The sequence below is a fragment of the Lampris incognitus genome, chromosome 6, assembly GCF_029633865.1.
Source record: "Lampris incognitus isolate fLamInc1 chromosome 6, fLamInc1.hap2, whole genome shotgun sequence".
Classification (NCBI taxonomy): domain Eukaryota; kingdom Metazoa; phylum Chordata; class Actinopteri; order Lampriformes; family Lampridae; genus Lampris; species Lampris incognitus.
In genome coordinates, this window is record NC_079216.1 from 25139071 (window position 1) to 25165280 (window position 26210).

Below are 26210 nucleotides of genomic sequence, written 5' to 3' on the forward strand. Positions count from 1 at the left end.
CTTTTTTGGGAAGACCAACAAAAAGACTATTGCAGTGATTCAACTGATTGGCAACAGATGAATGCACTAATTTTTCACGATCAGCTTTTGATAATATAGCAATTAGCAAACATATCCACATTAATCATTTAAGCATACACAGTCTAAAATGCGCGTCTTTTAACACCAGCCCAGTATGCCCCCATACACATCATCCTTTACTACATTCATTTTGAACCATATGCATCTTGGCCAACCACCACATATACAGTGGATATAAAAAGTCTATACATCCTTGATAAAATGGTAGGTTTATGTGATGTAAAAAATTTTTTAAACCAAGATAAATCATCAGAAAATATTGTGACATCCAGAAAATGTGACATCTAGAAGTTATTATTAAGGTGCACGACAAACATTGCAAAACTAGAATGAAGAAGTAAGGTCTGCCACTAAATTGCTCACAAAAAACTAATTTATTAATTTAACTAATTTATTGGCAACATTTCAATCAGTTAGGTCATCCCAGTGCCTAAGTAAGATCTAACTGGTCAAATATTGCCAATAAACCAAGCTAAACCATGTCAGAACTTTTTCCACCCTTAATGTAACATTGCAACCTATATAAACAAAGTGTAAAACAATCAGAAACATTTTAGGGAAAAAAAAAGAAAATATAAAACTTACAATAACCCGGTTGCATAAGTGTGCACACCCATTTATAATTAAGGATGTGGCTGTGTTCAGAATTAACCAATTACATTCAAATTCATGTTAATTAGTAGTTAGTATATACCTGCCATCAATTAAAGTGGCCATGATTAACCCCAAATAAAGTTCAGCTGTTCCTGTTCCACTGCGCAGCTCCGGGCAGTGCTGTGGCCCCTGGGCCCACAGGACACAGCAGACCAAGCTCCCCCAGTTGATCCAGCACCAGCTCTTCCAGCCATCAAATGAAGACACAAACGTAGACACAGATGTGGACAAAGACACTGCATGGACAGTACTGGGTGAGGCCACCGCAAAGGTGAGTTCGCGCCGCCATCTTCCCACACCGGAAAGGGAAGGTGAGAGCTATGCAAGAAGTTGAATATTAGGAAAGCAGCAGGGCCAGATGGCCTCAGTCCTGCTTTGTTGAGCACCTGTGCAGCACAGTTGGCCCCAATACTTTCCATCATATTTCAAGATTCAAGATTTTTTGATATGTCTCATTATACAAGTACAAGAGAGTAAAATTCTTGTGTTTCAGCTCCTCAACACTGCAGCAAAATTAGCAATAGAATATCAACAAAACAAAACAAAAAAAGCAGTAATAATAATAAATAGTGTACAGTGTATGTCAGGTGCTGTGTGTATGTAGGCTGTGCCTTAATAAATGTGCATATGTGTGTGTAGTTGTTTGCATAGTTGCGTGTGTTTGTGTATGCCAAGCTACGTCTGTGTGTGTGTGTGTGTGTTTGTGTGTGTGTGAACTGATGATCCACTGAAGACCATAGGTCAGTACCAGTCACTCTGGCAACAGGCTTTAATGTTCTTTGCTAAAAAAGCTTGGTTGCTTGGTGGAAAAAGCTGTTCCAGAGCCTACTGGTCTGGGCTTTAAGGCTGCGGTACCACTTAAAATACAATGTAATACCTCTGTAAGCTAAAGTCCAGTCCCACAGTGCTTAAAACTCTCTACAATCATTCCTGTGCCAAAGTCCTCAAAGATCACCTGCCTCAAGGACTACTGACCAGTTGCCCTAACATCTGTGGCCATGAAAGCATTTGAGCATATCATTCTGTCATACTTAAAATGTTGCACCTCTCCAATGATGGACCCATATCAATTTGCCTATCAAGCCAACCGGCCTGTTGAGGATGCAGTTAGCATAGCCCTCCACCATGCCCTGCAAAAATTGGAATCATCAAACACACACATCTTATTCACAGACTTTAGTTCTGCCTTCAACTCCATCAACCCACTCAAACGCTACCATTCTCTTGGATATGAACATTGACCCAGCCAGTGGTGCCGGCAGCTTTAATCCTGTATGCACCGTGCGTACAGGGATCTGTACGCACTGTGCGCTATTAGCCAGTGACATTAACACCAATCATCGGCCTTCAAATGTATTTGTGTCAAACGGCGCGAGTGGCTAGTGAGTGGATGCCGCCAAAAATGCATCTCAAGCACATTATTCAATAAAAGAGAATCCAAAAACTGGATCTGCTGTTGTCATAATTTTATTTTCAAGATAGAATGTTAAAGAAAAAAAAAAGAACAAAATCATAAAAAAATGTACGCACGGTGCATACAGGATTACGGCTGCCGGTGCCACTGGACCCAGCCATATGCTTCTGGATACTGAGCTTCCTGTAGAACAGGCCACAGAGGTTAAAGAGGTGGATTACCTAACCTTACACCCATACCCTCTTACAGGTGCTGCTCAGGGCTGTGTTCTTTCCCTCTGGCTCTTCTCACTGTACACCACCCACTTTGTATATATGGACAGTTTTGTGAAAATAATAAAATATGCAGATGACACAACCCTTGTGGGCCTTATCTCCAACAATGATTAAACCCAGTACCACACCAAAGTAGAACAAGCTGTCAGTTGGTGTGCAAACAACGACCTTCTGCTTAATACAGCCAAAACCCAAGAACTTGTTATTGACTTCAGATGCATGCCAAATCCCAAAACACCCATACAAATGAATGGAGACCCCATCACCACCACTGACTCTTTTAAATTCCTTGGAAGATATATCAACAATAAGCTGAAGGGGAAAATTAACACCAAACACATCACTGAAAAAGCTCAACAATTACTTCACTTTCTTAGGCAGCTTAAAAAGTAGCGGATCAAACATCAACTTCTCATTCTGTTTTACTCAGCCATTATCAAGTCCATCATTACATATTTTATTACAGTATGGTACAGCGGCACGGACAGTCAAACATGAAAAAACTGCAGCAGATTGTCAGCAAGGCATCCAAAATAGCAAGCAGCACACTCCCCTCAGTGGATTATCTACATACTCACCGGAGTGTAAAGTGAGCAAAGAAGATCATCTCTGACCCCTCACATCCTACTCATCACCTCTTCCAGCTCCTTCCCTCAGGGAAGCGCTACAGGTCACAGTCCGCTAAGACTAAACGCTTCAGTTTTTTCCCCCCTAGCTGTCAGGACTCCGAATTCCTCCCTGTAGCCCCCTCCTCACACACCACTGGCATGCATACTATCGTTCACCTAATTGTTGTGTGTAATATGTTTGTTTCTGCTATTGTGTGACTGTACTGTTCGTGATAATATGTGGTGTGTCAGCTGTTGTCCATGGATATATTGTGCTTTAGAGTTTAACATGCTGTACCGAAAACAAATTCAACTGGCCTCGGTCGTGTGGCTAATAAACACTATTTAGGGGTGGGACAATGCGATGCTAGATCGAATTCCGAATCGTCCGATACGGTCTTCACGGTTCTATAGACGCTCCCCATTTCGCGAGATTGTGTGTAATTAAACTAGAACTGAGATTTCACTCCTACCTAAAACGACCATGGGCGGTCATAATGACCGCCAGTTTTTAAACTCTTTATTCTGTCCAGATAAATACCCAATTGAGATATTAATGCACTGCATATGTTAGCATGTCTGCTAGGAAGTGACTGACACCAAAAATTAACATTTTAACAACTTTAATACCGTAGCGAATTCAGGGGGGAGCCAGGAATCGCCGCAGCCCGATCGCCGATGCAAAACCCGTGTCTCCCGCACGACGGGCGATTACGTTAAGCAGTCGACTAAAGGGTCCGACCCGTTAGCCAACGGGCTAGTAGCCATTCTCCCAGCTTTCGTTGCTAAAATTAGGTGGAAACAATTAGAGTTTAAAAAAAACGTTAAGAACCAATCCAAAGGCTTTAGGGCGGGGCCGTCACATTGGGGCGGTGACATGCAGAAGTCGTGTGCTTGTAAACAGCAACACTTGCGTTAAAGGATAAGGATGGCTCAGGCGCAGTCGCCGAAGAAAACTAGACAAACAATACACAGTCAGCGAACTAACATTAATTATGGTTTCAAACTCACCATTGCACTACAGTGTGTACTTCGTCAACAGCCACTCCAACCAGCCGCTCCCGAAATAACGGTTTGTAGAAGCCGTCTCCACTTTGCTTGGCCAACAAGTTTCTGGTGTGCCAAACAAGGGCGAAATCACCGGCGACGATCTGGTCATCGATGTCCTCGCTTTTATTTGTCCCGCGTATGCGACAGGAATGCCTTTTGCTTTCAAAAACGGTCTGCTCCTCCATTATCGACTGCAAAAGGCATATGACCAGTACCATAGATTTCTGTCCCTGTGCGGACAAGTCGCAGACAGTTGGCCAGGCTTGATAGACCAAGCTTTTCCCGTAACCAGTTGGTAAACAAGCAAACACGTCTTTCTTATCCTGGGTTAAAAGTTTTAAACAAAGCCGCTGTAAATCCTTAATTGCACCAATCTTGTGGACTGAGCACACGTTCGATAAAACGGAATCAAATGATCTAACGTTACTCGGGACATCCATTTTCAATGTTTTAAAAAGCTCTCTCCACGTTACAAAGTGATTCACTATATCTCCAGTTTGTTTCACTACGGAGGAAGATGGGGAGAGAGAGCGCGTAGCAGTAGCCGTAGGTTCGAGCCGCCGTTCTAGCAACTACCTTGCATTTAGAAATCCCCAGACGATTGGTAGGCGGAGCTCTCCCATCGTCTGGTATCGCGAGACTAACGGGCTAGCGAGTCTACACATCCGTGATCGTTACAATACTATTTTTCAAATAATTTAAAATCGCCGTTGTACAACGCCTGTAAATACTGCAAGGCCTCGGTGGTAGTCGTGGTGTGTCTGAAATGGCGGCTTTACCCGGCCTTTGAAAAACAAAAAACGGAAAACACATATTGCTGATCTAACAAACGAAACATGGCCTTTAAAACGTGAAATGTAAAAAAAGAAGAAAGCGCTGAAAGTTGCGAAGTAAATGACGTGACAACAAACGTCGTAAATAGTGTCATGACGTGAACGATGACAAGCTAATTATTTGCGCTCACGATTTTTTTAGGTAGATCTTGTCATAACCTTTTTTTGTGCAATTGATCTAAAACGCATTTTAATGCAAATATATGAAATTTTAGGAGCATTCAGGGAGCGGCAGGTCTGTATCTTTTTTTTCTCACAAAGTTATTAAACTTTGAAAATCCAAAACGGTCAAAATGACGGCATTGGTTGTTCTAGTAGTTTTTAAAGTTTTAAACTGAAGCAATTGTGTTACACATCAAGAAAAGACCGCGCAAACTTTTGTTAGAACTTTTACACTTGCATTGCGTTTGAATACGTGCCTTGATAATGCCAAAATGTTGGGCCTAATTCTTAAAAAAAATGAAAAGTAGAGAACTGCAATGGTGTTTTGTCTCTTGCTTACCAAGGCATCCACACTTACGTATTGAATAGAAATCGTGAGCCCAGAATCGTGAGACGTATCGATCCATGAGATTTGCGAATCATGCCTCCCCTACTATATATCTATGTATCTATCTATCAAAAGGTGCTTCAACAAAGTATTAGTTTAGGGGTGTGCACACTTATACACTTCTCCGTGGATTGTCACCTTGTCATGGTGGAGAAGCTTGCGTGGCCCTGAGATCCCGAGAGCAATGCCATCATGAGTTATGCTCCTGGTCAGGTCACTCATGGGGGTAAGCTCAAGGGGGAGGTCCCTGACAAAGAGCAATCCAACCAAGAACTCAGTGGTGGAACAGGCGGAGGATGATGGCTGACTTTAGGGAAGCATCACAACGGCTGGGAAGGCGGATAAAGGTTGCAGCAGAAATGGGCCCCTGGTTGTCTTGGACTCCATGCCACTGGATCCTGACCCAGATCTGTCAAGGACCATGTGGTGGCTTTCTGTGCACCAGTCTCCCCACATTAAACAATGTCACGCACAGGCGTCTTCCATAAAGGGAATCCACCCTGACACCCCAGATTGAGTTCCATGGCGACTGGTAAGTGGCGACATGGGCAGGATTGTGAGAGCTGGAAGCCCCTAGTCATGAGCTGGCACATCAGGCGGTGGGTGCTAGATTCAGTCACTAGGCTCTTGGAATGAAATAGAAAGAGCCCTTCAGTAACTGCACCCACGACTAAGCAGCCCTCTTTAGGATCCACTCTGCTCACTCCACCTGGGAAATGGGCTAGAAAAGGTGCCCTAAAAATAGCTTGCCTCAAACTTTCCCCTGTCCACATTAAGTATGTGGGTCGCAGATTGGCCTCTACAGCTACCTGAAGCCCCATAAGTAGGCAACCCAATGGAGAGGAGGACAGTCATACTCGCTTTGAGTGACCGCCGATGATGATGACACTTATGCAACCACATTATTCTTTTTTTTTTCCTAAAATGTTTAAGTTTTTTTTTCAGTTTAATTTTATAGGTTGCAATTTCACAGAAACAGTTCTGACGACATTTGTCTTGGTGTCATTTATATCACAAAAACCTTTCATTTTAACAGGGGTGTGTAGACGTTTTATATTCACTGTATACATAGAATCATACAGACACACAAAAAGAATTTGAAACAGCGGGTCATACCCCTTGAGACTTCTGGCTTATTCTGGCCCCTATGACTGTCTCAGTCTTCCCATCAGCTCCAAGTAAAGCCCGGCTGGAGCTTGTAGAACCCTGCATTTCCAGCTTTAATGTGGTTCTGTCCCACCGTAAGGAGACCAGGACCTGGGAATAAGGGTGGGATTGGATCATACACATGAAACTAATTGTGCCATACGCATGAAATTAATTTTGAGAGAAAAAAAAAGAATTTGAATGAATGTACCCTTTAAACCCATTCATTGTTTGATGCGTTAAATACCACCCTTACCTGTTGAGCATAGAGCAGTATGCAGAGTAGCACAAGCAGCAGAACAGTGCACATCACATCTCCCTTCACATGGAAGATCCTCCTCATGATTGCCAGCAATCGCCTTGTCTTTTGGACAGACTGACTAGGAACTGAATGGGACTGCATTTGATTTGACCCACTGGTGTGTGGTGCCTCTCATGAAGCTGTTGTCATCAGTGCAGCACACGGAGATTTCTATCACTTCTATTACGATCAGCAGGGCTACTCCACTTAATCTGAGAACCAGGTTATTACGATTCCATTCTCCTCTGTTCCTCCTATCTGGACATCATCTTGACTGCCCATTTGTGAAAAAACATTCCCTCTGTCCTTCCCAGGTTTAAGAGTTCTACATTTGTTTTTCAGCTCTTTATTACGAGGCTATATTTGAGACTAAGTTGTATATTTCTAATATGGTTATTTTAAGTAGCTCTGTATCCAAACATCAACTGATAGCAAAATGTTGTCCTTCTGCAGCATCTCTTGTCTTTCTAGATGTCAATCATAGTTGTGTGTTGGGACTCCCCCTCTTCTCTCTCTCTCTCTCTCTCTCTCTCTCTCATCGCCATCTCCTCAGGCAACAGTGAGGGAAATCTGTACAGCAACAAAAACAAAACACAACAGGGATATGATCAGGGCAGCAGTAAATAATGACAATGAATGAGACTTCTGCATCCTACAAACCTAAACATATTACTGTGTTGGATTTTAACCCTTGACCTTGAAGTTTAAGAGTAGTTGTAATTCCTTCTCAAACATTCTTGGATGTACAACACCCCTGCTACTTCAATAAACTGCCACATCTGACTTAGAGTAGAAGCAGGTGATAGTTAAATTCAAAATCAGACATTATTAAAAATGGTCGGTGTGCTTATCAAATGGACTGTGCCTAAACTAATTTAGACGTTAAGTTTTCATGTGTTGTTTTCCAGACTACGTTTTTCCTCCTTTCCTACTAGAAGCTGGGTTTTTGGACAAAAATGCTGATGTAGTGCTGAATGGGCTCTTTACTCTTGATTAATTTAAAAAAAAATCCAAAATAGAATAATAGAATTATTATAGCTTTATACCATTTGCAGACTTGAAACACATTGTAAAATTGCTTAGATCCAATGTACAAAGGTGTACTTATTAATCTTGACAGGAGTGAAAATCAAATCATGATAAATAAGATCCTTAATTTACATTCAACATAATTTTGTATTAAAAATAATTTGTACTCTGATCCTAGTTTTTTTTCTACATTAACTCCGTTGGTGTTGTTTTTTGTGGAGTGAAATGCAGACAGTTTTGTGAACGCTATATACTGAGCAAAAACATTACTTTCCGATAAATCCATCCAGCCATCCATTATCCAAACTGCTTATCCTGCTCTCAGGGTTGCGGGGATGCTGAAGCTTATCCCAGCAGTCACTGGGCTGCAGGTGGGGTGACACCCTGGACAGGCCACCAGGCCATCACAGGGCCAACACACACACACACACACACACACACACACACACACACACACACACACACACACACACACACACACACACACACACACACACACACACACGCCTAGAGACAATTTAGTATGGCCGATTCAGGCACGTAGCCAGGTAGGTGGTTTTCGTGTCTGAACCCCCCCCCCCCGAAACCCCACGGCCCGTCTGAAATGGCACCAATAATTATTTAGTTATCGTTTTGATTATTTGTCCCCGCCCCGCTAGCCTACTCATACACTGCATCTATCGTGACTGACAGGCGTTAAACCTGTCAGTTATTTTGTTTCCAAACATGATGTATCTTATTGGTCTGTTTCGTAAAAAAAATAAAATCACACGTTTTTGATTAGCTCAGGGGTCTGACGAGTCAGCTAAGCACTGGTTATGCTAGCTAAATGGTCGATCTATAGTTTGCTTTTCAAAAGCAATGGAGCCGCCGAAAGCTACCTGTAAATCAGGCAAGAGCAGTAAAGTTAATATTCGTAAAATCAGTGATTTTTTTTTTCAACGTGTCCCGACTCAAAAAAGAAAAAAAAGATCATTACAGATGATCTGGTCACTAACGTTACCGATTTTCCGGAGCAAGTGTTAGCAGACCCACTGCCCTCCTCCTCGGAAACGGAAGCCAGAGTTAGCAGACCCGCCGTCCTCTACCTCGGAAACGTTCTCACACGACTTTGTGGATTATATTGGTGGGAAAATATCAGACGAACAGAGAAGAGAAATACACTCACTGGACTGGACGGCCAATATCGGACAAACATTCCCTGGCTAGTATACTCAACAAGGTCCGACGGTTGTTTTTGTAAGCACTGTGTTGCGTTTGCAGTCGAGCATGTTGTGGGCAAGGGAGGGCACAGAAAAGCTGGCAAGCTAATTAATGTCCACTTCTCAGACTGGAAACATGCTTTAGAGACGTTCAAAGACCATGCACAAAAGGCATATCACAAGGATGCATGTTTGAAAGTTCTCAACAATAAAATGGATGCAATTTCACTGGGGCTAGATTCTGAGAGAAAAAAGCTAGTGTAACCGGTTATTTTTTTGCCCGGTGCGGGATTCGATGCAGGGTGTACTGAGCCACAAGGCGACATCACTAACCGCTCGGCTAAAGGGTCAGACCCATTGGCTAGGGCCTAACGTGTCTTATTACTAGTTTACAGTCGTCACCCTCCCCGGAAGCGTGCCCTCGCGCTTTGTCATTCCGCGCTCCGAAGAGACTTCTGAGGATCTGCACACTTCCGGGTCCCACCGCTGCCACCAATGTAACCGGTTATTTTCTTGCCCGGTGCGGGATTCGATGCGGGGTGTACTGCGCCACAAGGCTTCATCACTAACCGCTCGGCTAAAGGACCCTTTAGCTAGGGACTAACGGGTCTTATTAGTAGTTTACACTAGTCCAAGAAAACAGAGAAAAACTCAAAAGCATCATTGCAACGTTGATTTTTTGCGGTCGCCCTGAGAGGTGATATTAATTCAGGACCAGTGACATTGAATGAGCCAACTCACAATGACGGAAATTTCAGGGCTTTACTCAGGTTTAGGGCTACATCTGGCGACACAGTATTGTTACAACACTTGAGTAAATGTGCAGCAAACGCTAGCTACTGCAGTCCTGATGTACAAAATGAAATAATCAGCATAATTGGAGATGTGATAACAAACAAACTGGTGCAGAAAGTAAACTCCGCGCAGTGTTTCGCTGTGTTGGTAGATGAAATGAAAGATGTTTCAGGGCGGGAGCAGCTTTCTGTCTGTCAGATACGTGAACCAGCATGACAGCCAATATAGCATCAGAGAGGATTTTTTTGTCCTTTGTTGATATCGAGATGTTAACCGGGGAGGCAATCGCCAATTCAATCGAAAGTCAGTTGACAAATGCAGGCGTTGATTTACAGTTTTTACGTGGCCAGGGATACGACGGCGCATCTGCCATGAGTGGCCGTTTAAATGGTGCCCAAGCTAAAATCAAAGAGAAGCACAAGCAAGCAGTTTATGTGCACTGTGCTAGCCACAGTTTGAATTTGGTCCTAAACAAGTGCTGCACTGTACAAATGGCGCGAAATTGCTTTGGAATTGTCTCGGAAATCTGCACTTTTTTCCATGATTCGGCTTTGCGGTCTGCCAGTCTGCGACACGAGACGGAACGTCTTTTACCTGACTGCAAGAAAACGCGACTGACGAAGTTGTGTGAAACGAGATGGGTCGAACGCCACGACGCAATATTTACATTCAACGAGCTTTTAGACCCTGTGCGATCCAGCCTGCAGAAAATCAGTGAAACCTTCACAGGAGACACATCTGTCAAAGCCACTCAGCTCTTTAATTCAATTGACAATGCAGAATTCATGCTGTCCATGAATGTGAGTGAGAAGATGCTTGCAAAAACCTACCACCTGTCCACCTTCAGCTGCTGATGCTGTTATTAAGCAGGTAGATGAGATGAGGGTTAACTCTGAGATGGAGTTCAGGCAGATTTTCCAAAAGACCTCTTCCCAAGCAGCCAAGTATGGGGTTGAATTTCGACCACGAAGAGGCATGGACTGCAATGAGGATCCATTGAAGGCCTGTGAAAATCACTACCGGCAAAAGCTTTTCATACTCATGCTTGACTTTTATTCATCACAGATGAAGGAACGCTTCAGCAAACACAGAAATGTGATCTCCAACCTCTGCTCCTTACTGCCATCTAAGGTCAGCATGCTGAACGACAGCTCAGCTCAAGCGCTCTCCAACCTGTATCCTGATGAAGTGTCACCGCATCTGGAAGTTATAAAGTCAGAAATTGACACCTGGCGGGATAAATGGAAAGATGCAACGTATGTTCCACAAAATGCCATTGAGGCATTAAATGCCTGTAACAGTGAGTTGTTTCCAAGCATCTTCAAGCTTCTCCGCGTTTTGACCACGCTTCCTGTCACCAGTGCCCATGTCGAGAAAAGTTTTTCCCGTTTGGGAAGGATCAAGGACAAAATGCGCAGTACAATGACGGAAAGACGGCTTAATGGACTGACATTGCTCTCGGAGCACAGAGACATTGTGGTGACGCCGGAAGAGGTACTGGGCATCTTTTGCAGACAAAAAAGACGATTGGATCTGCTTTTATAAGGTAAGACCCACTTTTATTTATTAATGCATTGATGATTATCTATGGGCCATTAATGCGTTGACATTTACCGTACGGTTGGGTATTAGGCTATAGTATACAGTGTGGGAATTTTATTTACCGGTAGCTTTCGGCAGTGTTGCCCGACCCCCCCCCCCAAAAAATATGTTTCTGGCTACGGGCCTGGGCCGATTCACCTGACCTACATGTCTTTGGACTGTGGGAGGAAACCGGAGCCGCCGGAGGAAACCCATGCAGACTCGGGGAAAACATGCTAACTCCACACAGAGGACGACCTGGGATGACCCCCAAGGTTGTACTACCCCGGGGCTCGAACCACGACCTTCTTGCTATGAGGTGACTGCGTTAACCACTGCGCCACCATTCCACCCACTTTCAGATAATTTCACATCTAATTTCACATTATGCAATGAAAAATATTAGGATTACATTGAAGTGTGTAATTTGCTGGATTATTATCAACCAACAGTTCGATCATGACGCCCACATTAGTGCTTTCCATTTCTCTCCAGTTCTCATTGCAGCAATCTATATATGTCTAGACATCATCTTGTCTATTGAGTTAATTCAATGAAGTCAATTAAAAACTAAAAGTATATATATATTCTATTTACATACATTTACAATGAATAAAAATTGTGACAGAGGTGTGGGATAATTGTAACAGTAAGTGAAAATGCACTATTCTTCAGTGGTCATGAAACATGTCTCAAAAATGACCAAGTAAATAAAGTTTTATTTATATGGCACTTTTACAAACACACAGTTACAAAGTGTTTACATGCAATCAGAAAAATACGAGTAAATACATAAAATAAATTGAATGAATATAAGACAGGGCATAGGGAGTAACGGACCGAGCTAAAAACGAAAAAAAAAAAACAGAAGTCAGGAATAAAAAGACTTGCCTGAAAAGATGGGTTTTGGGGAAGATTATTCCAGAGGCTTGGGGCTAAAACTGAAAAGGCGTGGTCACCTTTTATTTTGCAGTTGGAGTGGGGGGTGGATAAAAGACCCAGGTTTGAGGATCAGCATGGTCGGGAAGTGGAATGAGGAATGAGCAGATCAGAAATGTAACTGGGGGCAAGATCATGCAGAGCTTTAAATGTAATCAATAAGATCTATAGTCTATATAATAAGACTATTTGTCTTGTCTTGTTTTGTCCTGCATTGACCAATACTAAGTGATTTTATTATCGCCCATCATTGTTTCATGTAATTATCCCTGAGTCCAGAGTGTTTGCAAGCAAATTTTCACGAAATACTTCAAGGTTCCACCGAGATTCTAACCTGCTGACCTTTTCTTGTTAAGCTGACCAGTCCACGTGCGGGACAGTCCTAGGAGACTGGGGATACCTCAAGCCCAAATAACTTTTTTTTTGTTTTTTGTTTTTGTTTTTTCGAGATGCCTTCGGTCCCCCTGTCAAGAAATGGGAAGGCAGTAAGTGATTTAAACTTTTGAAAACCTTTTAATGGGTTATAGGAAATTAATTGACACATGATTATTTGTGTGGAAATTGCATTACTCATTCAAATTCTAAAAAAGTGGGTTTAGTTTTAAAACTTGCATTGATGGTTGTTGAAGTTTTGTTGTGTGTGATGATGTCATAGATACTCTCAGCTTAGAGGGACTTCATACTTTTTGGAGACTAGAGGGACTGGAGTTTGCCTATAGGGAGATAATTAATTTCTCTTCCCTGAAAATACATAAAAAGGAAAGGGCAGTATTCCCTTTCCCTTAACCTTCGTAGAGTCTTCGTTTTTTTAGTCACACCCAGGGTCTTCGGGCGTTCAACCAATGTTCAACCATTCTAAAGTAGTTATAAACCCATAAAATCCCACTAATCATAGTTTGTTCTTCATTACTAACTACATTACGAACAATTCAATCAATATTTTTTGTGTCTTTCAGGCAGACAATAGAAGGGTTTTGTGGCTACCACCCATATACCATTAATAAAGAAGCTACTCTATTTATGTATTTATTTATTCATTAAAAAAAAACCGAACATAACGTACATATTCCAACTCCTTGTTCTGAACATAGGAAAAAACTTCAGGGTTGAAAAAAAAAAACAAGTGAAATGAGAGGAATTCTATTGAAACGTAAACTTCCATTTAGAGAAAGTGTGTGTGTGTGTGTGTGTGTGTGTGTGTGTGTGTGTGTGTGCGTGTGCGTGTGCGTGTGTATGAAAGATGAAAAAAAAATTAATCATTCCCAAAACATGAGTGACATGTAGTCACGGTGTGCTTTGTGCAAATATGTTTTGCACATGTCACACGTCGTGGTTATCTTGACGTCGTCAGACAGCTTGCAGACCTTGCATCTCTTCCTCTCTTTTTTTTCCTCCAGCAGCAACCTAGAAAGATGAGGCTGATGATTACTTTAGTATGTCTTTTTGCTGACCCCGATCCCCTGACATGCACATGCACATGCACACACACACATACACACACACACTTACCTCATGCATTGTTGTACAGGGGGAAGCCCTCTCCCGGATCTCCCTCACTGTGGTTGCAGCAGCAGGGGTCCTTGGTAAGTGCTGCCTCTGTAGTATCGCTGGTACCACGAGTGCTTTCCCCAGCTCTTCATGGAAGATGCGCCTCTTGTGGAGCTTTGCCTGATTCCACTCAGGAAACATCTCCCTCCATATGACGAAGGCATTGTAGACTGAAACATCAATTATATAGTAGAAGACAACTAAAGGCCAGCATGCAGTCATCCTCTTCGTGCTGTAGCACCCTGTCACTTTGTCCCGATTATCCACTCCTCCTTTTGTACCATTGTAGTGGAGGATCATGGTGGGTATCTGGTCTTCTCTCACGCTGACTTCTGCATCTTTATGCAAAGTGCTCATGAGCACAACATTCTTCCCCTTCTTGGGGCAGTATGACACCAGGGCTGTGGTTTCAGTGAAGGCAAACTTTGATGACAGAGGGGCCCTGTCCTTCATCACCAACACTTGGGCAGGGAGTTCACTTCTGTTTTTTCGAACAGTTCCAAGCATTGTTAGCTTTTTATTTAGAAGCTCCTGTCCCAGGTTGTATGAAGTGAAAACATTGTCACAGATGATGTTGTGACCCCTGAGACCCTGCACCATGTCGAGCACAACCCTCTTGCCCTGGTTCCTTTCTGGGGCTTCTCCAACTGGCCTTCCAGTGTACACCTGCATATTCAATGCATAGCTGGATTTGGCATCTGTTGCTGCCCAGATCTTTATGCTATACTTTGCTGGCTTGGAAGGCATGTATTGCTTGAATGGGCAGCTGCCTCTAAATGCCACCAGCCTTTCATCTACTGTGACATTAGGACCTGGGTTGTAGAACAGTGGAAGGCGCTCTACCCACTTGTCCCACACGGTCCTGATTGGTGCCAGCTTGTCTCCTCTTGTTCATGTTACCCGATTATGAAATCGGATTGTTTAGGACAACATTTTGAATTGTTTTAGAGACATAGCTGCACGAAAAATGGACCTGCCTGTCTCTGCATCCCACAGGCTCTGTGTTGATTCATCCTTTGACCTATAGAGGCCAGCCAGTATGAGAAGCCCAAAATATGCTTCTAAGTGTGTTTCATCCATCTCCTTCCAGTTCTCCCCAAAGACTAGCCTCCCTTCTAGATTAGTCGTTTCTAGAATAATCTTCTGGATTGACTTGGGGATGAGCAGCTCAAAAAAAAATTTGATGTCTGTGATTCGAGTCACTGCGATCCTGGTGGGCCCTGGCACCATCTTGATTATATTTTCTGCATTCAGTCTTCCTTGACGTTTAGTGGTTGAGGACCACTGTATTTCACCATTTTTTGAGATGAAAGTCTCGCTTGGAGGAACAGGAATGTCCTCATCAGATGATGCATAATCAGAAACTTCATAATCTTCATCACTGACCTTATCTTCATCTTCAGACACATCCTCTTCAATTTCACTGTCACGTCCATCTTCTATTTCACTGTTGTTATGTTGTTGATGGTCAAAAATACCTGCCAGATACACCAGGACTGTCCTCTCTCTGTTTGAATTGCTCATGTTGTCATTCTGAAAGTCAGCTAAAGAGTTGACCTTGAGCTGAGGTTTTGTCTATCTCCCCTCTACTGCTGAGTGTGGGTGGAGTTTTCCCGGGGTTTATCCGAGAAAATTCCGCCCACACAGGTGCAAGAGAGGGAACCTGAAGCTAAAAATAGCAAAAAAGTAGCAAAACCTACCTAAAATACACTCTGCAGCTGACTTTCATTGTGTGTGCATGTGTGCGTGTGTGTGTGTGCATGTGTGCGTGTGTGTGTGTGTGTGTGTGTGTGTGTGTGTGTGTGTGCGTGCGTGCGTGCGTGCGTGTGTCAAAATGCAATGATTACTAGAAAATACCAATATGTCTAACATTGTCAAAGAAAGAAATGATCTAAATTTCACTTCTGACCCCTTTTAGCCTCCACTTTCAATGGCCGGGTCAAATTGACCCGAAGACCCTGGGTGTTATATGTTGATGCAGGGGGGGGCAGCAAATGCATGAAATGTACCATTTTCATATCACATGTTTAGTACAGTAAATAAGCCAAGCAGAAGAAGTTTCATAGAGAAAAAATAATTTTAACATACTTTTCCTTGATGTTGAAATTTTAAAACGGGTCAATTTGACCCAAAGACCCTTTAAGGTCATTTTGAGTTAGAGTCTCAATAAAATAAAGACGAAGCATTATTAACCGATGGAAAACCTATTATTACTACTTATATTTTCGGCTGCTCCCGTTAGGGGTCGCCACAGCAGATCATCCGTTTCCATCTCTTCCTGTCTTCTGCATCTTCAGCTGTCACACCAGCCATTTGCATGTCCTCCCTCACCACATCCATAAACCTCCTCTTTGGCCTTCCTCTTTTCCTCTTCCCTGGCAGCTCTCATATTCAGTATCCTTCTCCCAATATACCCAGGATCTCCCCTCCACACATGTCCAAACCATCTCAATCTGGCCTCTCTTGCTTTGTCTCCAAACTGTCCAAGCTGAGCTGCCCCTCTCATATGCTCGTTCTTAATCCTGTCCTTCTTTGTCACTCCCAATGAAAATCTTAACATCTTCAACTCTGCCACCTCCAGCTCCACCTCCTGTCTTTTCATCAGTGCCACTGTCTCCAAACCATATAACATAGCTGGTCTCACAACCATGTTGTAAACCTTCCCTTTAACTCTTGCTGTTACTCTTTTGTCGCAAATCACTCCTGACACTCTTCTGTACCCACTCCACCCTGCCTGCACTCTCTTCTTCACATCTTTTTGCACTCCCCATTACTTTGACCTCAAGTATACTGCTCAAAAAAATAAAGGGAACACCTAAAAACACAATACAGACCTCGATGAATGACATATTTCAGCTGAAAATTTTATTAGACAGAGGAATGTGTTTAGAGCAAAATAACCTAAGAATGATCAATGGAAATCAAAATCATTAGCCCATTAAGGTCTGGATTCAGAATCATACTCAAAATCAAAGTGGAAAATGAGAACATAGGCTGATCCAACTTCTGTGGAAATTCTTCAAGACGATTCAAAATGAGGCTCAGTAGTGTGTGTGGCCTCCACGTGCCTGTATGCACTCCCTACAATGTCTGGGCATGCTCCTGATGAGACGACGGATGGTCTCCTGAGGGATCTCCTCCCAGACCTGGATCAGGGCATCTGTCAACTCCTGGACAGTCTGTGGTGCGACATCGCGTTGGCGGATGGTACGAGACATGATGTCCCAGAGGTGCTCGATTGGATTCAGGTCTGGGGAACGTGCAGGCCAGTCCATAGCATCAATGCCCTCGACATACAGGAACTGCTGACACACTCTGGCCACATGAGGACGAGCATTGTCATGCATGAGCAGGAACCCAGGGCCCACTGCACCAGCATATGGTCTGACAATGGGTCTGAGGATCTCATCCCGGTACCTAATGGCAGTCATGGTACCTCTGGCTAGCACGTAGAGGTCTGTGCGGCCCTCCAAGGATATGCCTCCCCAGACCATCACTGACCCACTGCCAAACCGGTCATGCTGGAGGATGTTGCAGGCAGCAGAACGTTCTCCACAGCGTCTCCAGACTCTCTCACGTCTGTCACATGTGTTCAGTGTGAACCTGCTCTCATCTGTGAAGAGCACAGAGCGCCAATGGCGAATCTGCCAACCAAGATGTTCTCTGGCAAAGGTCAATCGGGCTGCGCGGTGTTGGGCTGTGAGCACAGGCCCCAATTGTGGATGTCGGGCCCTCATACCATCCTCATGCATTCTGTTTCTCACTGTTTGAGCAGAAACCTGCACATTAGTGGCCTGTTGAAGGTCGTTTTATAGGGCTCCGGCAGTGCTCCTCCTGTTCCTCCTTGCACAAAGGACCAGATAGCGGTCCTGCTGCGGGGTTGTTGTCCTCCTGCGGCCCCCTCCACGTCTCCTGGTGTACTGGCCTGTCTCCTGGTACCTCCTCCATGCTCTGGACACTGTGCTGGGAGACACATCAAATCTTCTTGCCACAGCACGCATTGATGTGTCATCCTGGATGAGCTGCACTACCTGAGCAACTTCTGTAGGTTGCAGATACCGCCTCATGCCACCTCTAGTGGTGAGGGCACTAGCACAATGAAAAACTAACCAAAGATCGGCCAAAAAAGATGAGGACAGGCAAATGGTCTGTGGCCACCACCTGCAAATCCATTCCTTTTATAAGGGTTGTCTTGCAAATTGTCTACAACAGGTGAAATTGATTCACAAATCAGTGTTGCTTCCTAACTGAACAGGTTGATATCTCAAAAGTGTGATTGACTTGGAGCTACATTGCATTGCTTATGTGTTCCCTTTATTTTTTTGAGCAGTGTATATAAGACAAGAAAAGTTGACCTTAAGTATTTAAACTCATCCACCTTCATCACCTCCACTCCTCGTATCCACGCCATTTCACTGTCCTCCCTCTTGTTCATAAATATGTATTCCATCTTGCTCCTAATGATTTTTATTTCTCTTCTCTCCAGTGCATACCTCCAACTCTCCAGGCTCTCCTCAACCTGCTCCCTACTGTCACTACTGATCACAATATAATCAATGAATATCATAGTCCACAGAGATTCCTGCCTGATCACCTCCATCAACCTGTCCATCACTATTGCAAACAAGAAAGGGATCAGATCCGATCCTTGATGTAATCCCACCTCCACCTTGAACCCATCTGTCATTCCAACCGCACACCTCACCATTGTCACAATTCCCTCATACGTATCCTGCACCACTCCTACATACTTCTCCGCAACTCCCGACTTCCTCATACAATACCACACCTCCTCTCTCGGCATCCTGTCATATGTTTTCTCTAAATCCACAAAGACACAATGTAATGCCTTCTGACCTTCTCTATACTTTTCCATCAACATTCTCAAAGCGAACATCATATCTGTAGCGCTCTGCTAATCATCACCTCTCCTCTTGCCCTAGCAGCCACTGCTCTTGCCCATAACTTCATGCTGTGCCTGATCAAATTTATGCTTCTGTAGTTACTACAGCTCTGCACATTGCCCTTATTCTTGAAAGTCTGTCCCAGTATACTTCTTCTCCACTCCTCAGGCATCCTCTCACTTTCCGAGATTGTGTTAAACAATCTAGTTTAAAACTCCACTACTATCTCTCCTAAACAACTCCATGCCTCCACAGGTATGGATAATAATAATAATAATTATTATAATCATCTGGACCAACTGCCTTTCCACTCTTCATCCTCTTCATAGCTGCTCTCAATTCCTCCTTGCTAATCCACTGCACTTCCTGATTCACTTTCCCCAGATCATCCAACCTTCTCTCTCTCTCTCATTTTCTTCATTCATCAGCCCCTCAAAGTACTCCTTCCACCTTCTCAATACACTCCCCTCACTTATTAGAACATTTCCATCTCTAGCCTTTATCGCCCTAAACTGCTGCATATCCTTACCAGCTCACTGTCTAACCAGTCGGTTCATGTCCTCTTCTCCTTCCTTAGTGTCTAACCTCTCATACAGTTCACCATACACCTTTTCCTTTGCTGTCGCCATCTCTCTCTTCTTTTTACGCCACATCTCCCTGTACTCCTATCTACTTTCTTCTCTCTGACTACCCCACTTCTTCTTTGCCAACCTCTTGCTCTGTATACTTAACTATATTTCCTCATTCCAACACCAAGTCTCCTTATATCCCTTCCTCTGTCCAGATGACACACCAAGTACCTTTCTAACTGTCTCCCTCACTATTTTTACAGTGGTTGCACAACCATCCAGCAACTCTTCACTACCACCCAGTGCCTGCCTTAACTTTCCCCTGAATTCCACACAACAGTAATAATAATAATAATAATAATTATTATTATTATCATTACATTTATATAGCACTTTTCTAGACACCCAAAGTGCTTCACATTGAAGGGATAACTCACTTAAACCATCAACAATGAGTAGCACCACCTGGGTGATGCACGGCAGCCATTTTGTGCCAAAATGCTCACCACACATCAGCTTGAGGTGGAGAGGGAGGAATCATTGAGCCAATTACATGGGGGGATGATTGGGTGGCCAGATGGAGACAGTCAGGTTTGGGAATTTTGCCAGGACACCGGGGAATCCCCTACTCTTTGTGATAAGTGCCATGAGATCTTTAATGACCACAGTGAGTCAGGACCTCGGTTTAACGTCTCATCCAAAGGAGAGCATCACCTACAGCACAGTCTCCCCATCACTGCACTGGGGCATTGGGATTTGATCATTTTTATTTGTATTAGGGCCAGAGGGAAGACTGCCCCCTACTAGCCCACCAACACCACTTCCGGCAGTAACTCAGTTTTCCCGGGAGGTCTCCCATCCAAGTACTAGCTAAGCCCATACCTGCTTAGTTTCTGACATTTGGTAGAGCCACATGTTGGTATGGCTGCCATAACAGTCTTCCTTCTTCAACTTCCACCAGTTGAACCTTGGCTCTGCCTTCCTCTTCTTGATCTCCAAAGTCATCCTACAGACTACCATCCAACGCTGCTTAGCTACATTCTTCCCTGTCACCACCTTGCAGTCTCCAATCGCCTCACAGGTGCTGCATGGCGGCTGCCCACTGCTCCTAGCTACACAGCTAGGATGGGTTAAACGCAGAGAGTGAATTTCATTGTATGTATGTACAAAGGACAAATAAAGTGTATTCTATTCTATCCTGCATAAGATATAGGCCACCTGTTTGGACTTGCCTTCACTCTTATAAGTTACACTGTGTTCCTCCCTCTTATTGAAATATGTATTCACCAAAGCCATTTCCATCCTTGTTGCAACATCCACTACCATCTGTCCATCCACATTGTTCTCCTTGACACTGTACCTGTCCACCACCTCCCCATCACCTTTGTTCCATTCACCAGCATGCCCACTAAAGTCCACTCCAAGCAATTTAAATTAAGTTAAATTAAGTTTTCTTTATTAGGGAAATTCAGTTATTGCAAATTAACCCATCCTAGCTGTGACCTGTGTAACTAGGGGCAGTGGGCTGCTGCCTTGATGCTGTGCCTGGGGATCCACTCCAGTTCTTTTCCCATTGCCTTGGTCAGGGGCACAAACAGGAGTATAGATCCTAATATGCATGTTTCTTTTGATAGTGGGGGAAACAAAAGCACCCAGAGAAAACCCACCACAGACACGGGGAGAATATGCAAACTCCACACAGAGGACAGACGACCTGGGTGGGTTGACCTCCCCCCTCCCAAGGTTGGACAACCCTGGGGTTGGAACCCAAGATGTTCTTGCTGTGAGGCAACCACTGGACCACCATGCTGCCCAAACACTCTCTCCTCCTTGGGAATACTCTCCACCACTTCATCCAACTCACTCCAGAATTCTTCCTTCTCTTCCATCTCACACCCAACTTGCGGGGCATATGAGCTGATAACATTCATCATCACACCTTCAATTTCCAACTTCATATTCATCACTCTTACTGACACTCACTTCACCTCCAAACACACGTTTGACATACTCTTCCTTCAAAATTACCCCTACCCCATTTCCCCTCCCATTCGCACCCCAACTCCGATGCTCCTGGCCTCACTCGCCTTCCACCTGGTCTCTTGCACACACAGTATACCTACCTTCCTTCTCTCCATCATATCAGCCAGCTCTCTCCCTTTACCAGTAATAGTGCCAACATTCAAAGTCCGACTCTCACCTCTACACTCCTACCCTTCCTCCTTTCCTGCTGCCTCTGGACATGCGTTCCCCCTCTCCTTCTCCTTCACCCAACAGTAGTATAGTTTCCGCCAGCACCCAGCTGGCCAACAGTACCGGGGGCGGTTGTTGGTAACCCAGGCCTCGGCCGATCTGATATGAAAATCTGATTTATGATCTGCATATTTGATTTGACAAAGGTTTTACGCCAGATGTCCTTGCTGATGCAACCATCCCCATTTATCCAGGCTTGGGACCAGCATTAAGAATGCACTGACTTGTGCATCCTCAGTGGCTGGGTTCCAGCGGCAATATTCATCATAGTGGCAGTATTCCTCGACAGAGAATCGGGGCAGTATTCCCCTTGGAGAATGGGAGATATCTAAATAAGAGCATTAAAAGTGATCCTATTCTGTGAGTGAAATGTGAGAGATCTAAATTCGAACAATAAAGTGATCCTGTTTAGTGACTTTGATCTTGTTAAGTGGGTTTGAATTTCGGAGGATTTTTTTTCCTTTCCCTGCTTCTCTGTTTGTATGTTTGCATGAGGATTTTTTCCTCCACTCCTCTTTTCTCCTCACTTGAGTGGGAGATAGGCATTAGCTGTTTCATAAAAAAGAGGGAGGAAATCTCTTCCTTGTTGAAGGGATCTATTAAAAAAAAAAAAAGAGAGAAAAGATAAGGGAAAGACAAGAGATGAGAAAAGACCAAAAAGTAAAAAGAAGTGAAACAACATGATAAGAAAGTAGAAATGAAAAGAAGGTATTGTGTGTTAGAAAAAAACAAAAACAAAACCAAAGCCTAGCTGAAGAAGAAAAAATAGAAGGCTAGGTCTTGGTTGTTTAGAAAAAGCAAAGAGAAAAAAAGGGGGGGGAAGAGTCTGATGTGTGCAGCTGCATATGTAAGTAAGTATGTGTTTCATTACCCCCCCCCCTTATGAGTGAGAGAGAGCGCTGTGGGTTTTTTCCAAACCCAAAGCCGTGTCTCCCCCCTCTCTGTCTGTGAAAGGCGCCAAGCGTGCGCAGTGTGTGTGTGTGTGTGTGGGGGGGGGGGTGAGTGAGTGAGAGAGAGATAGGTTTCGCCACTGCTAGAACCCTCTTATTTTTTTCAAACCTTAAGCCAGAGGAACCCCATATTTTGACAAAGTCATCACAGGTACTGGAATGGTCGTCAGAAAACCTTTCAGGGTCCAGCTGAAGCTATGCATGACAAGTATGACTTTCATGCCACACAGTATTTGCAAACATGGCATAAAAATTCAGAATTTCCTCAACATGGGAGTTTTAATCATGCCTCTCTTAAACACTGAGAAAAATAGTGAAACTATTTGAGGCCAAAATTAAAACAGTTAAAGCACGAGCCTCAAAAAACTTAATGACAAATGGATGAAGGAAATTGAGAGTTCGAATTTGTGGGAAAAGAAGCAGACAATAGAATTGAAATAGAATTGAAAGAGTAGGAAAAAGTGCAAGAGTGCCAGTGTCTGTTTCCTTGAATGTGGATGAAACTTATGGGAAAATAATGCAGACAATGCCCAAAGCTTTAGCAGAAGAGGTAATGGGCACAACATATTTTACACGCCATCTTGTAAACATGTGGCTGAGTTTGACTCCACATGGCCACAAAATGGCTCCTTTGAAAATCTCATCTTAAACTGCTGCATGACCTAATAGACCCCCCCTCCCGACACACACACTCCTTTCGGGCCCCCTGACTGGGACCATGATGGAATTCCTTGGGGTCTGGGACACAATAGGGCAAAAAGTTTGTCACATTAATCAAATGATTCTCAGTTGCCCTAAAATAGCACCACCTTCTGCTACCGTGGTAGTAAGCATTCATAAAGTGGATGATAACTGGACCTCCTAGATGACTTCCTCCACTGCAACCAGTTGTAGCACCCCCAGGTGGGAAACAACAGCAACTACAACATCAGCCTCAACAAATTCATTCACCAAACAAGGAACACTTCCTACAGGTTGCAAATGGAACTGCAAGAGAAATATCCATGGCTTCTGACAGCAAGACAGCTGCTGCAGTGCCACCTCCTGGCTGCATCATGGCTCCGCTACCTCCTCCATATGCTGGCCAACTGGACCAAGCTTTGAATCCACTTACATTGACACCTAAATGGAATCCAACAGTGTTGAGAAGTAATTCTGTCCCAAGTCGCTTAGATGTAACCACGTCGTGAATTGTCTATCAGCCAACTTCCTTGTCTACACTGCAAAAGAAAAAGTAGTTGCAGATGTTTGCAGATGCTCTTAAGAAGTTGGTGATACAGAGCAGCCCCACTGCAGCTGGATTTGAGCATCTCTGTGCGACTAAAATGGGTCTTAACTTGGGAGAAGTTAGGTTTGCCAACTGGGACTCGGCTGCTCAATGGTCTCTCACACATCGCTCTCCTTATCAAACTCCAGTTAAGAGATTTGTATGCTATGGTTGAGACAACAGTCATAAATATCACAGCTGTGTATGTCTGTGTACAACAGCTAGGAGAGACATTTGATTACTATTTCTCTAGAAAGCTTCAAGTTCTTGATGCAGCACATCAAGACCTGCCTCACTGCAAACCTAGATCCCCTACAGTTTGCATATAGAGCCAACCGATCCACAGAAGACGCAATATCTACCACACTCCACCTCACTTTGTCACACCTGGAAGGGAAGAACACCTATGCCAGGATCCTCTTCATCGATTTCAGCTCGGCATTTAACAACATCATACCACAACAACTGGTAGAGAAGCTGAGGTTGCTGGATGTGGACACTGGTACCTGTAACTGGGTCCTGGACTTCCTGACTCGGAGGCAGCAGACAGTCAGGGTGGGCAGCCACACATCAAATTCCATCTTGGTGAGCACAGGTTCACCCCAGGGCTGTGTCCTGAGCTCCCTATTGTTCACCCTGCTAACCCATGACTGTACTGCCAAATTTGACACCAACCACATCATCAAGTTTGCAGATGATACAACAGTAGTGGGTCTTGTCAGCAATAGTGATGAATCTGCATACAGGATGGAGGTGGACCAGCAAATGGCATGGTACAAATCCCACAATCTCTCCCTGAATATAAGCAAAACAAAAGAGATGGTGATTGACTTCAGGAGGATCAGCAGGCACCATCATATGCCACTGACCATCGATGGCACCACTGTGGAGAGGGTCAGTAACATCAAGTTTCTGGGAGTGCACCTGGCGGATGACCTGACCTCAACCATTAACATCCTGGCCATCGTTAAAAGACCCTACAGCGGCTCCATCCCCTCCAGAGACTTAAAAGGGCAAGCCTCCAAGTTCCAGCCCTCACCTCCTTCTACAGAGGCACCATTGAAAGCATTCTAACCTGTGGTCTCACTTCCTGGTTCGGTAACTGCAAAGCGACCGAATAACACCAGCTGAACAGGATAGTGAAGACAGCTAGCAAGATAATTTTTGCTCCTCTCCCCTTCCTGTTGGAGATTTACCATCAACGCTGTGTTCACAGAGCCTCTAGCATCATTAAGGCTCTCCACCATCCGTCGAACAGCCTGTTTTCCCTCCCGACATCTGGGAAGAGGTACAGGAGCATCTGCTAAATCCAGCAGAATGCTAAATAGCTTCTACACACAAGCAGCCAGGATTATTAACAAACTGTGTCCCCCCCACTGTCATGCCCATCCACCTACCCGTTACCCCCCCCCATCAGCTAGTCAATCATTGACAGACACCAGCTATAAACATTTAAACTGAAATGGCACTTTAATGGACTGTGTTGCACTTGAGTGGACTGTGTTGTTAATCGTTTGTGCTTTTTTGTTTTGTTCCCTCTGTTTTTATGTTTTTAGTGGTATTGTTTTTAGGGAATTTTTGGATGTGTGTTTTCATCTTTTCTGTTGCACTGCTGTGGGCTGGGAGAAATGGCATTTAGTTTTTATTTATGTGCGCAGGTACATACAAAGTGAAAATAACAAACTAAATCTTGAATATTGAAGTTTTCAATACACATAGTGGAAATGATCCACCAGTGGATTCTGTGGGAGAAAACAGCTTATTCAGACTTTTGTGGATGGTCTGTTACCACAGGCCAGAGCTATTTTTTTCAGGCAATGTGTGGCGTTGCAAAGTGCCAGACTGGATGATGTGAAAAGATCCTGCACACATGCTGAGATTATTGTTAACCAGCCATCACAAAGATCATGACTATCTGTGCAAGTTTCACATCCTTCCAAACACAGACACAGACAAAAACACTGCACAGTCGACGCTAGGTGAGGCCTCCACCAGACCGCTTCGGTGTTTCCTCTCGGACAGGGCCATGGGTTAGCAGTTAGCTTAGCCTGCCCCACTTCCATGTCCTGTCAGACCGCCCTCGGGTGTTTCCTCTTTGGGCACAGCTCCGGGCAGGGTCGTGGTCCCTGGGCCCACAGGATGCAGCAGACCAAGCTCTCAGCCAATACAACGCAAGCTCTCACAGCCAAGCAAAATTGATGACCAACATAAAACTTCACATGATGACACAAACTTAGATACAGACGTAGACTTGGACAAAG

General features: G+C 44.0%; 1 protein-coding gene across 2 annotated transcripts in view; it reads right to left on the reverse strand.

Moving 5' to 3' along the window:
* Positions 1-26210, reverse strand: part of b3gnt9 (UDP-GlcNAc:betaGal beta-1,3-N-acetylglucosaminyltransferase 9) — a 72779-nt gene that overhangs the window by 31240 nt on the left and 15329 nt on the right. Inside the window, exons 1-3 of one of the 2 annotated variants that reach the window (XM_056281637.1) lie at positions 8212-8328; positions 6868-7482; positions 6582-6722 (exon numbers count right to left, since the gene is read on the reverse strand). In XM_056281637.1, the coding sequence (XP_056137612.1) occupies positions 6582-6722; positions 6868-7014 (288 nt within the window). In that variant the 5' untranslated portion in view covers positions 7015-7482; positions 8212-8328. Of the gene's footprint in view, positions 1-6581; positions 6723-6867; positions 7483-8211; positions 8329-26210 lie in introns of those variants that run through there. The other variant, XM_056281636.1, reaches the window with a different exon arrangement.